General features: G+C 44.1%; 1 protein-coding gene across 2 annotated transcripts in view; it reads right to left on the bottom strand.

The window, feature by feature from the left end:
- NAA20 (N-alpha-acetyltransferase 20, NatB catalytic subunit) overlaps positions 1–10,536 on the bottom strand; it is a 30,068-nt gene extending 19,532 nt beyond the window's left edge. The window contains exons 1-2 of one of the 2 annotated variants that reach the window (XM_027118090.1): positions 10,045–10,536; positions 1,939–1,963 (exon numbers count right to left, since the gene is read on the bottom strand). In XM_027118090.1, the coding sequence (XP_026973891.1) occupies positions 1,939–1,963; positions 10,045–10,100 (81 nt within the window). In that variant the 5' untranslated portion in view covers positions 10,101–10,536. Of the gene's footprint in view, positions 1–1,938; positions 1,964–6,344; positions 6,470–10,044 lie in introns of those variants that run through there. The other variant, XM_027118091.1, reaches the window with a different exon arrangement.
- Positions 10,537–12,946: the final 2,410 nt, after the last annotated feature.

The following is a 12,946-nucleotide window of genomic DNA, read 5'->3' as shown; positions in this document are numbered from 1 at the left end:
CAACACTGTAAATCAATTATACTCCAATAAAATTTTAAAAAAACGGCACAGAACAGAAAAAAAAACTCGTTATATATGCTAGCTATTCACTTCCTGTCAGTTTTAGATATTAAAAAAAATCTGCTTCCATTCTTTCAACTTTTTAGTTTTATGCATGATGTTCTTTAAGTAGATATTCATGTTTTAAGTATTCAATTAAAAATATTTTCTTGATTTCTACTGCTAGTGTACAGAAATGCTATTGATTTTTCAAAACTTGATCTTGGTTCTAACATTGCTGAACTCGCTTATTATTAATAGGTTGTTCTTTTTTCTAGATAGATGACTGTATTATCAATTATAAATAATGACAGTTTTATTTCTACTTTTCTTATCCTTATACTTTCTTTCACTTCTTTCTTCTTTCCAATACCTTTGGTCAGTTCCTCTGGAACTATGTTAACGTGCAGTAGTGACAGCAGGCATTCTCATCTTACACCCAATCTTAAAGGGAACGAATCTAATTTCTCACTTACCTATAATGCTTACTGAAGGTTTTTAGTATCAAACCTTTACCAAATTAAGAAAGGTTCTTCTACTTCTACCTTGTTGTGCATTCTTACCATAAAAAACTACTGAACTTATACAACATTGTAAATCAACTCTATTTCCATTTAAAAGAAAAAACTGTGAAAACCAAGGAGAAGAGCACAGACAATATGTACATTATTCACCATGGTTGTGTCCAATAAAGCTTTATTTACAAAAAAAGGCAGTGGGCCAAACCTGGCCCATGCACATTACTGTGCCAACCCGACATAATTGACTCTATTTCTTATTATCTTCAGCTTCCAGGAAATTGAATTACTAGGTATTACATTACCAAAGTGCCTTCCAGAAAGACTAGCATTTACTCTGTCACTCGCAGTTTATGAGACTGCTCCCCTCACCTCACCTTCATCAGCCTTGAGTTTTATCACTGCTTGAAATCCTTCATAATTTGATAGATAAAACATGGTATCTCATTTTGGTTTTAATCTGCATGTCTTTTAACTGGTGAGACCGAACTCTTTTTAATATTTTCATAGCATCCTATATGCCCTCTTTGTTAAATTATCAATTAATACTACTCTCCTACCCTGCAGTGGACATGGCACATAACCCCAAAGTGCAGCTCTGTTTCACACTCCTGAGCGTGTGGGGATTGTCTGTTAGGGTCAGAGGACCCTCACTTCACACATCTTTGCCCGTATCTCTAGTGGGGAGCATGAGAAGTACTGCTGATGTTAGCCAAAGTCCTTCTTTCACTTTAGCAACACGCCCCAATATAAATCAGGCTCATTCCAGACTCTGTTCTAGATAGGCAGGTATGGCACGAGGCAGGGGTCCACAGGATGCAGAAGGCTGTGTGGCACCTCCCAGAGGTACCCCTGGGAGTCTGGGAAGGACGCACTCACCTTCCCCTGTTGATCGATCCTCCTGCCAAGAACATGGCTGAGATGCGGTACGCTCTGGGAGCCACCTGGACAGGAAGCCAGGAACACCCGGGAACGGGAGAGTGGTTCCACTGCAGAGCCCGGTCGCTGGGAATGTCACAGAGCCACCAGGACTGCTCGTCCACTCTAGACTCATTCACATCAGGCAGGAATAGCCCCTCCTGCTGAAGTCACCACTTTCTGCTGCTCACAGCTATGCTTACTACTGAGGGGCAGGGTGGGCAGGGAACTGTACTGTTCTTGATTTATGAGGTCATTATATTAGCGGCTTGTCAACAGGTGTAAGATAACTCTTGTTCCCAGGTTTTTAGTGTTTTTTATTTTCAACTGCTTTCAATGTTGCTTATGTTTCCTGACCTCCAAGTTTTAAACATTTTTGGTACTCAAGTCTATTTTTTTCCTTTTGATCCTCTATTTTCCTTATTCTTAGTAAGCCTTCATTTAACTTTTTAAAAAAGGATACAGTTTCTGTAAGTGGATCCAAGTTACTAAAAGAAACAAGAAAAATGTCAACAGTAAGCAGTGTTTACAAAACCAGTTTAAATAAGGAGACTACAACTAAAAATAACATGCACAGGGAAAACAAAACATGTTAAATCCACAACTTTAAAACCAACTTTACAGCTAAGAAAGATGGTTTAATTTCCTAATGACCATAATGAGCTATCATCACAGCCACTATAAAGACCTCTGTACATTTTCATTTAACTGCTGCTGCTTTACAAATTATAGTTAATACATCATCAAAACCTTCCTTTTTGCTTTTTCCTTTGGCTGCACCAAGTGGCTCGTGGGATCTTAGTTCTGGATCAGGGACTGGACCCAGGCCCGAAGCAGTGAGAGCACCGAGTCTTCACCACCGGACTGCCAGGGAAGTCCCTAAAGCCTTCCATTTTCTAAATGGCAATAAACTGTTACCGGAACTGGGGACCAAGCTGGCATGTCAATCACAGATGGGGGTAATAACCCTAGCCCTGCAGCATCTGACAAGCACCCCCTCTCTGCCAATTCCTCCTCCTCCCTCCCTCCTCCCCCAAAATGTGGGCCATCTCACCACTCAGGCTTCTGCTCGCCACTCTTCTACATTTCTGCCCCCCACCGCCCCCATTCCCATACTTTCAATTTTGTTCTCAGAGGGAAGCTCCTGATCTGGCTCTGGAGCTGCTGAGCGCCTGCCACGCCAGCATATCCGATCACAACACTCCCGACAGCATTTCTTAAATGCACACCTGCCTCTGTCTACAAAGACCTCTGCCCCTTACTTTCCTATTCAATTAATGGAACCAATATTTTGCCAGACCCCAAAACAGCTACCTTCAACTCTTCCTCTTGCACAGTCAAACTCTGCTTTTGGACCCTTAACAATGCAAACAGTCACACTGCATTTCTGGAGACCAGCAGTTCTTAGGATCCCTTTACACTCAAAAATTACTGAAAACCCCAAGAACTTCTGTTTATGTGGATTACATCTATTGACATTTAAATGTTTAAAACATTCATTTAAAAAATAAATAATACATTAATATGAATAACTTTTTTTAAACCAAAAACGTCACTATTTTCGAAAACAAAAATTTAGTGACAAGAATGGCATTATTTTAACAATTTTACAGATCTTTTTAATGTCTGGTTTAATAGAAGGCAGCTGATTTCTCATTTCTGTGCCTGTTATGCTTACTATTACATGATCACAAACCTTGAAAACTCCACTGTGCACTTGTGAGAGAATGAAAATGAAAAAGGCAAAAGAAAAACCACCCCAAACAAAACCCTTATTATCATGAAAATGGCTTGCAGAACCCCCAAAACAATCTTGAGGCGCCCCTGGCCACACCTGGAGAATCACTAATCCATGTGGACTCACTCTCCCCTGCTTCTCAGGACTACTCTATACCCTCTCCTGTCTCCTCAACACTCCCCCTTCCACCTCAGCTGCTTCCAATTTCAAGAAGAAAACAGCAGTAAGGAGAAAGCTTCACCAAGGTCCCACCCCCGCTCCACCCCCCCTACACCTCTGCGCCCACACTCCACCTGCACTCCTGGACCCAGGCCTGGAGGCCTGGTGAGCAGATGCCCCCACCTCTCGGGACCCAGGACTCTGCTCCCCTGAAAGAAATGTATAAACGTGCTGCACACCTAGCCACCGGCAGACCTGACACAGTTCAGGGCTCCGTCCTCCTGAAATGCTGTCCTCTCTCAGACTCCAGACCCACCATCAGGTTTTCCTCCCACCTCACAGGGCCACTGTGTCTCCTTTAACATGTGATGCCCTGGGGCACATTCCTGGAACCTCGTTTTTCCTGTCCGCACTCACCCATCACTGATGTCACCTAGCCACGTGGTTTTTTGTGTTTGTTTTTATTTGGCTGCACTGGGTGTTAGCTGCAGCACCACGGGATCTCAGTTGCCGCGTGTGGGATCTCAGTTGCGGCATGCAGGATCTAGTTCCCTGACCAGGGGTCAAACCCGGGCCCCCTGCATTGGCAGCGTGGAGTCTTAACCACTGGACCGCCAGAGAAGTCCCTAGCCACCTGGTTTTAATGCCATCCACATAGTGTTGACCCCGAAATTTCTATCTTTAGCCCAGACCTAAACTTGAGACTCCCACATCCGGATGCCCAGCTGACTTCTCCACCTGGGTGTCTGAGCGCCCTTGGCGGAGACCCACGTTCTATGCCTCTCCGAGGTCGAGCCCTTTGACTCCGATCGGACCTGGTGTTCTCACACTCCCACACTCACTGTTCCAGCACAGCTGCCGCTGCCTCCTCCTCCGAAACAGGAATCTGTGCCCGTGCCACTCCCTCTGCCTGGAAGTCTCCCGCCCACAGTGCCCACAGACTCCCTCCCCTCCAGGTCTTTCTGCAGTGACACCTTCCCTGAACACCTCACCCAAAGCCGAATCCCCACTCACTCCCTATTTCCCTTTCCAGCTCACATTTTTTCCTTTGTACTGAATGCTAAGTTCTATCTTACTCTTCCCTCTAAACTGTAAATTCTGGGAATTCCCTGGCGGTTCAGTGGTTATGACTATGACTCCCCCAACTTGGTTCTCACTGCCAAGGGTCTAAGTTCAATCCCTGGTCAGGGAACTAAGATTCCACAAGCCACACAGCACAGCCAATTTAAATAAGTAAACTGTAAATTCCATAAAGATAACATTTTTTTTCTGTTTTGTTCACTACTGTCTCTTCAGCACTGGTGCACAATAGGCATAAAACATTTTGCCAAGAATAAAATATTTGTTAAATTAACTGCAACGTTTCTACATCCACTGCTTCTTTCAGTTACTACTGCAACACCCTACTCCAGTGATTCTCGGAGTTCTTGATGGAAGTGCCCTAATCAAAGTGAGAAGTAGGAGAAAACGAGGAGGGAGAGGAGCTCCCCTATTGGCATATTCTGAAGAAGACTTCACAAGCTACATGATTCTCGGAAATCAAATGTTTTGTTATAAATAAATGGTCATGCTTATTTTCCTTCTACTCTATTCATTTTCGTATAAAAATATTGGCCCTTCCTAGGTCTTCGGTTATAACTGGTTCTCCAGCAGGCTTTGCCTCATCTATTCTTGAAACTTCAAGGCATACTGTCACCTCCAGAGCCTGGGCTTCCCAAACCCAAGCCTTTGTCAAGTCATCATCTCCCGGCCATTGCCAAGACCACCTAAATGGCTCACACCTGCCTGGTATACCTCTTCCAGCAGGCCCGCGGTGGCGAGCTCAGGCTCCTGGGCGGCCAGGAACGTGCATTTCCAAAAAGCTCCCGGTGCTCACGGACCACTGTAAGAACCACCCGCCTGGAGCCAATCTCGTTGATCAGTCTCCTTGCTCTGCCCACTCCCACGCAGGGCTCTACCACCTGGGCCATTCCCCTGCGCTCTCAGGACCTTAGTTTACTCACACCAAAACTGGGGATGAGAAGGGCAGCTACTTCACAGAGTTGTCAGGAGGAAATGGGTTACTCCAGTGCCAGGCACAGCGAGCCCTCAACAGTCGCCTTAGTTACACTGCTCCTACTGGGAGAGGCCCCACAGAAAGTTCCCCCAATAGTGGAGCAGAAGTCCAGTCTCACCAGTTTCTCTGACCACTGAGTTACAGAAACCCGCTCCTACCATCACTCACCTCCCAGGTGTCGGCCACGCCCGCACCTGCTTCCTCCTCCAGAACCTCCTTCCTCAACCCTGTCAACACTTACCCATTTTCCAAGGCTCAGCCCCTCTTTGAATGTTTCTAGCCACCTCATCTCAAGTTCTTTCCATCCTCCTGACACTTGAATATGTACTCTCTGGTCCTTAGTTTTCACATAACTGCCCCGGGGTGTTTAAACTGGGTCTGGGATTGGTGGGTGCATGGATAGATGGGTGGGTGGACAGAAATGTGATGAAGCCAATGTAGCGAAATGTTAACGGTAGAGTCCAGCTAATAGTCTACACGTGTTCACGGTAAAATTCTACCAACTTTTTAAGTGTTCAGGAACTTTCATAAAACTTAAAAAAAAAATGGCACCTGCAAGTCACAGTCCTTGACTTAACTCGGACGGAGGAACGTGCATACCCTGGGCCTGCCGCAGCAGTGCTCCCGCCGGGATGCGCAGCAACAGTAACGAGACGCGCAAACCCGCCGGGCCCTGGACGGGGCCACAGTGTTAACCCGCCCGGAGGGGAACGCGGGCCGGAGCCGGGGGTCAGAGCCGGGCTGGCGCCCCCCGCCCCGCCCGGCGCCCCGAGAAGCGCCCACACCGCGCGCAGGGCTGCGAGGGGACGACCGCCCGGCCAAGGTCAGCGGGGCGTCCGCACGTCCTCCCGGCCCCCCCCCCTCACGGCCCCGGGGACGCGCCGGCGGCAGCTGGGCCCGGGCGCGCCTCACTCACATGTTGTTGAAGCGGAACAGGTCGTCGCACGTGAAGGCCCGGAGAGTGGTCATCGCGTCGCCACCGCAGGAGCCCGCTCTCCGCAACTCAGCGCACTCCCCACCGGAAATTATCTGGCGCGCGGCAGTCACGGGGCGGGGCGGGATGGGAAACTGCTTCCGGGCCAAGACTTGCTTAGCAACGGCGGCGGCGACGCAGCGCCCTCTGGCGGCCAGATCCGGGAAAGCCTGTAAAGTCTGGGGTCTTCCCTCTTAGAACCTCAAAACCCCTCCTTGGAGTGACAGGGGAAAGCAGGCAGAGTGATCCTCCGGGGAAGAAGACAACACGCTGCCAGGGGTTAGGAACCCAAAGCAGAAAAGCGGGGATCAGGACCACTTGGTGCCGCCTGGCAAATGAGGAAGGAAGCGGAGAGGGATGGGAGAATTCACGGTCCAAAGTGGCCTGTCCCAGTGATGACAGCCATGCATGTGATCGCAAATTTTCTAGTATCATGTTTCACAACATAAGAGAAAGGTGAAATTAATTGCAATTATATATATATATTATTTTACCCAGTATATCAAAAATATACTGGGTAATTTATTTAAAAAAAATAAAATTAAAAAAAAAATTTTTTTTTTAATATATTTTACCCAGTATATCAAATATATACAAAAATATACAAACACGTAATCAGTAGGAAAAAAAAAAAAACTAATGTAATGTTTTGCTTTTTTTTTTTTTTTTTTTGGTGCTAAGTCTTCGAAATCTTGTGTGTATTTTACATTTGCAGCATATTTCAATCCAGGAGCTAAACTGTCATAGGAAATTCTTGTTCTGTATTTAGATTTCATAAAATGTATGGTTAAAAAGTGGATACCCAAATGGTTCCAGTCATGCTGTTTTCAAATAACTGAATGGAATATCACTTTTCAAATGTAAATTTAAGTTATTTAAATAAAGTTAAAGTCCTGGGGGACAGGTTGCAGAGGTCAAACCAACCCACTTAACTGAAGTCTAAATTCAAAGCCCTCACAGCTCCTAACTGCCCTGGGGCCCTACTTGCCCCACAGGAATCTCAGCAGCCCCTGCCCAGATGTGTGGCCCAGGCAGGGCAGGTAGAGAGAGCGATGACAGAGGAAGTAGGCAGGCCCCCCAAGAAAGATGCCCCCCACCAAGGTCCAAGCTCAGCTCCAGGCCTTGTCTCCAAAAGCCCAATAACAGAGGCATGTGACAGTCCCTGGGGAACAAACTTATGTCCAAGGTTTCTACAAATGCTCCAGGAGGGGAGACTGACCTCATAAGCTCACCTGCCTGCCAGGTGTTTCAACAGGGAGAAATTTCAGAGACAATTTCCTATCAGGAAAACCCAATGTGCTACATTATTTTGTTTTGAATTTTATTTTATTTAGTTTTTTATACAGCAGGTTCTTATTAGCTATCCATTTAATACATATTAGTGTATACATGTCAATCCCAATCTCCCAATTCATCCCACCACCACCAACTGCCCCTAATGTGCTACATTAAATGAATGCTAAAAGATAATTTTTAGAAAAGGTAAAATTGTGATTCTCATACAAATATGAAATGAACACATGACAAAGATTTCAACTCATTCATTATGAAAGAACCAGTAAGATGTTGCAATCGGTTCAAAGGAGAATTTAAACTGCACAAGGCAATCAGGAATGCTGAAATGTATTTATAAATAGATGTACAGCTGGTTAGTATTCACCGTGCAGTATATCTGGCAGGACACCCAGTCTTTTTTTTTTTTGGTTATTTCCAAATGAACTGAGTTAAAACTAAATAGATTACTGACTACCAAAGAAATAAGGGTACCTAAAAGTTTCCTTTAATGCCTAAGATATATATTATATTATGTCATATAATCTATGTGTTTTCAACATCTTAATGAAAATCGTTGAGATCCAAGTATTTTTTATCATAAGTTTCCATTTAGGGCACTATTGTCTCTTTGTAATGAAAGCTATAATGATCTCTGTAATGATCTTTGTCTGCTCTGCCCTAGTCTCCTGATTATTTTGCTTGTATTATTGTTATTTTTCAGAACTTTTATATACATCTGTGTTACAACTATGCATCCTCCAGTTGTTTGATTTCCGTCTATAATTGAGTGGATGTAATGTGCACTGCCATTTTTTTATTACAGTTTTCTCGTTCCACTCTTCATTTCGATTCATTTATGGGTTGGCTGGATTTCATTATAGTATTTTCTTTTTGTTTTGCTTTGCTTTGCTTTGTTTTCCAGGGGCCCCACGGGGCTGCTGCTCTTTTCCCAGAGCTCCTTAGTCTTTGAGATGCCTGATTAGAATATTGGCTGGATATTCATGGATCCCATGTTCTCTCCCTGCCAAGAACTTTGTAAACATCATTATTCTATTTTTTCCCTGGGGTTTAAAGTTTCTGGGGGAAAAGAGTAAGGCCAGCATGATTTTTGTTTTCCCTTTTGGGAGTGACTTAGGTTTTTTTTATTGCAGTGAGATTAGTCATGACACTTCGAGAAAGAAAACATTCTTAAAAGTGCATACATTTTAACCTGAGTAAATCTTTGACAGTTTCAGCAGTTTAACACAAATTTACAAAAAAAAAAAAAAATCAAAGCTGAATCACTTCCACATAACCAGTGGGAATGTAAAGTGGCACAGCCTCTCTGGAAAACAGTTTGGTGGTTTCTTTAAAAACTAAATATGCAACTACCATTTAAGCCCAGCTTGCACTCCTGGGCATTTATCCCAGAGAAATGAAAACTTATGTTCCCACAAAAACCTGTACAGAAATATTTAAGCCAGAATAAAAATTCTGTCTACTGTATGATTCCATTTATAAGATAAACTGGAAAGGAGAGAATTTCGGGAACAGAAAACAGATCATTGGTTGCAGGGGCTGGGGTTGGGGAACAGAAGGAAATTAGGGGAGAGTTTTATGGGACTGATCACAGCGGTGACTCCCTCACTGAATGGATCTGTCAAAATTCATAGAACGTACGCTGAAAAGAGTGAATTTCACTGTATGTAAGTTGTATCTTAATAAACCTGACTCTAAAGAAAATAGAACCACCATGGTTTACCTCAGCGTCCCCACCACTCAGTAACTTTAAAAAGCACGAACTACATTTAAATGCCTTGGAGTCCCATAGTTACTTGGGCTCCTAGGCCATGCTGTTATTGCTTTCTGTTTCAGCACGTTCAATCTTATTTTTACCCTGCCCATTGTCCTATGTTACTGATGACTCAGAGCTTCTCATTGATCATTTTACATTGTGTACTTCCTTTTACTGCTTAGTTGGAAAAAATGACAAGCTTTTACCACATTTTATCACAAAACATCTTCCTGCTCATTGAGACAAAACATCATGTGCTCTTCTGTAAACAGTGCTGACCCAGGCTCTCCTGCATCATTCACTGTGGCAACATTCTGACATTTAAACAAGCAAAGAGCTTGACGTTTCATCCCTTGCTACTCTGTTTCTTTTCCTTCAGATCAAGTGGAAAAGACAAAGTGCCCAGTAAGTATATATTCTGATAAATCCTTAGCAATGTGCTTGACAATGAAACAGCTGGGATGGGTAGTCGCCTTCAGATAAAAAATTTATTTCTTTATAAAATAAGTGGGTCAGATAGATGCATTGACTCCAACCACCCATGTAATCAATTATTTTTAGTTTGGGTAACTAGCTTGTACAAAAAGCACTCACCATTCGTATGAAAAGCTCACTACAGGTTTCAGTGAAACAAGATGAGCTGAACACATGAGCTTCCTATCAACACCTCACTTAAGATGAGAAGAAAAGAGAATTAAAAAACTTTTTAAAGGCATAAATTCATAAAAACAAAGAGAACGGAGAAGGAGACAATAGCCGATGAGAGCTAGCCGCACAGTTACAGATGCTAGTAAACTCATTTAGCAGACAGACGCAAGCTGAGAGTTCAGCAACTACAGGACGAAAAGCCAAGGGGCGAGGCAATGGATTCCCAGTGCAGAATCTGCTGAGGCTCAGGATTCAGACAAGGCAGGGACAACGGCAGGGAGAAGAGGACAGCCTTATTCCCTGGAGAGGCATAGGAAGCTGTGTTCCCAAGTTCCCAGAGCACAGTCCATACTACAGAAGGTGAAGATTTAATCTTCTTATACCATATACATAGACATGCAATTTTTCTTCGCCAATCTCCCCAAATAATTATATAACATTTTGGATAAACTAATGTTTTTTATTATGATTTTTTTCATAAATTTATTTATTTTTGGCTGCATTGGGTCTTCGTTGCTGCAGACGGGCTTTCTCTAGTTGCGGCGAGTGGGGGCTACTCGTCGCTGTGGTGCGCGGGCTTCTCATTGCAGTGGCCTCTCTTGCTGCAGAGCAAGGGTTCTAGGTGCGTGGGCTTCAGCAGTTGTGGCACACGGGCTCAGTAGCTGTGGCGCACAGGCTTAGTTGCTCCGTGGCATGTGGGGTCTTCCCGGGCCAGGGATCGAACCCGTGTCCCCTACATTCCAGACCACCGCATTGGAAATCGGGGTTAAGTAAGAGCTGGCACATTCACCCTGCCCTACGTAGGTCCCAGAATGCTGGCAGTGAGATTTAATCCCACCCTGCAACCCCCAGTAGGGTACTGGAGAACTTTTCCTGGGGAAATCGCCTGACCCAAGAGAAAAGCCCCAAAGATATTCACATTTTTCATCCTTCCAATAAAATGACCAGGTTGCGACATGGTCACCCTAAAGGGAGGGCCGCCAGTTCACAAACTCTGCCAATATACACAGCTTCCAAGAAGCTTTGTGGTGCTTTACATTTAATTATGAATAATCGGGACTTCCCTGGTGGTACAGCGGATAAGACCCCATGCTCCCAATGCAGGGGGCCCAGGTTTGATCCCTGGTCAGGGAACTAGATCCCACATGTGTACCGTAACTAAGGAGCCTGCCTGCCGCAACTACAGAACCTGCCTGCTGCAGCTAAGGAGCTGGCAAGCCGCAACAAAGGAGCCTGCCTGCCACAACTAAGACCCGGTGCAACCAAAATAAATAAATAAATAAATATTAACCAAAAAACCCCACAACCCGCCACCCAAAACTATGAATAATCAAAAGCCACTGAACATCTGAGTACAGCCGCTAATCCAAAAGACAGAATAAAACAAAAAGAAAAAGAAAAGTGGGATGAACAGAGATTTTTTTAAAAAAAATAATGCTATAACTAAGATCCACAGACAGACAAGATATTTCATCCAGGGAAAAAAAGAACTAAATATTATAAAAATGACATTCAGAAACAAAGTATGTTATTATTATAAATTAAAAATTCAGTCATTGAAGCAATACCCCAGAAAGTATAAGAAAAAGACATAGAGACAAGAAGTAGGAATTAAAGCTTGAAAAAAACAAATAGGAGTGCAATCTAGTAGGTCTGTTACCAAGCCAGGTTTATTTGCCTGACCTGAAGCAAGCCAAACGTTAAGACATGGAGGTTTGTCACACAGAAAAGGTTCCTTTGCAAGGCAGCCAAAGAAGGAGAATGGAGAACAAATTTCAAATCTGCCTCCCTGAAGGCGAGGGCTTGAGATATTTATGGGATAAAGGAGTAGGGTGGTCTTAGGTGTGGGAAAAGGTGACTGGAGGTAGGGAAAAAGTGAGGTAACCGGTGTTGTGCGCAGGTGTATCTGGGTTACACGCTTTTCCACGGGATGCCTGTTTAAAAAAAAATGGAGGCATTTAGCACGATCTGAGGGTGGAGTTTTTCAGCCCTCTGGTGTCAAGATGTATGTCACTGGACACCTGCGCAAGCCAAATTTTAGGGTGGGCATTCCTAATCAGTCTTACTCAGCTTCAACTGCACTGGAGCTGACTCCAAGTTCCTGGAAAACAACTTAAGCCCCCATTACTATAGCAACCCCTACTTCAAAGGTGTTATCTATAGGGGGCAGTTAGGGAGCCAAAAAATAATTAAGGTGAGCTTGGTCAGTGAAGGCAGGTCACAAGTGAAGGGTTTCTTAACAAGCTGTTCCCTTATCTGGTGTTCTGTAAGACAAGATCAAGAATTTCTGTTAGTCACCAGTTTCTGTTAACCCAATGGGGCACGTTTTCAGGTCCAATATTTAAATAATAGGAACTCTGGAAAGAGAAAATAGATGGGAAGAAATAATAATTTTGAAAATATGAGAAATGTTCTCAGAATTAAAGAATATGAGCTTCCAGAGAGTGAAAGAGATCTGAGTCTCCAACATAACTGATGAAAAAAAAATCCACATCGAGGCACATCTTTGAAATTTGAGAACAGTAGGGATAAGGAGACTCTTCTAACAGCTTCTGGAAAATGGAAGGGAAGTGTATCAGTTAGCTTTCGCTGTGTAACGAATCACCCAAACCTAGCGACTTAAGTTGTGGGTTGGTTGGGTGGTTCTTCTGGTCTGAGCTGGAGGCTTGTTAGTTGTATCATCCCAGACGGCCTCGCTCACGTGTCTGGGATGTCCTGGGATGGCTGGGACTTCTCTCTACACAATCTCTTATCTTCTAGGAAACTAGTTTGTTCTGTTCACAAGGGTGATGGAAGGGTTCTCAGCAGCAAGAAGGGGCCAGCCCAATGCACAAGCACTTTTCAAACC

The sequence above is a fragment of the Aethalodelphis obliquidens genome, unplaced genomic scaffold (assembly GCF_003676395.1).
Source record: "Aethalodelphis obliquidens isolate GAN/ISIS:26980383/991018 unplaced genomic scaffold, ASM367639v1 scaffold18, whole genome shotgun sequence".
NCBI classification, from domain to species: domain Eukaryota; kingdom Metazoa; phylum Chordata; class Mammalia; order Artiodactyla; family Delphinidae; genus Aethalodelphis; species Aethalodelphis obliquidens.
The sequence above is the reverse complement of the archived record's forward strand: the minus strand, read 5'-3'. Positions and strand labels throughout refer to the sequence as shown.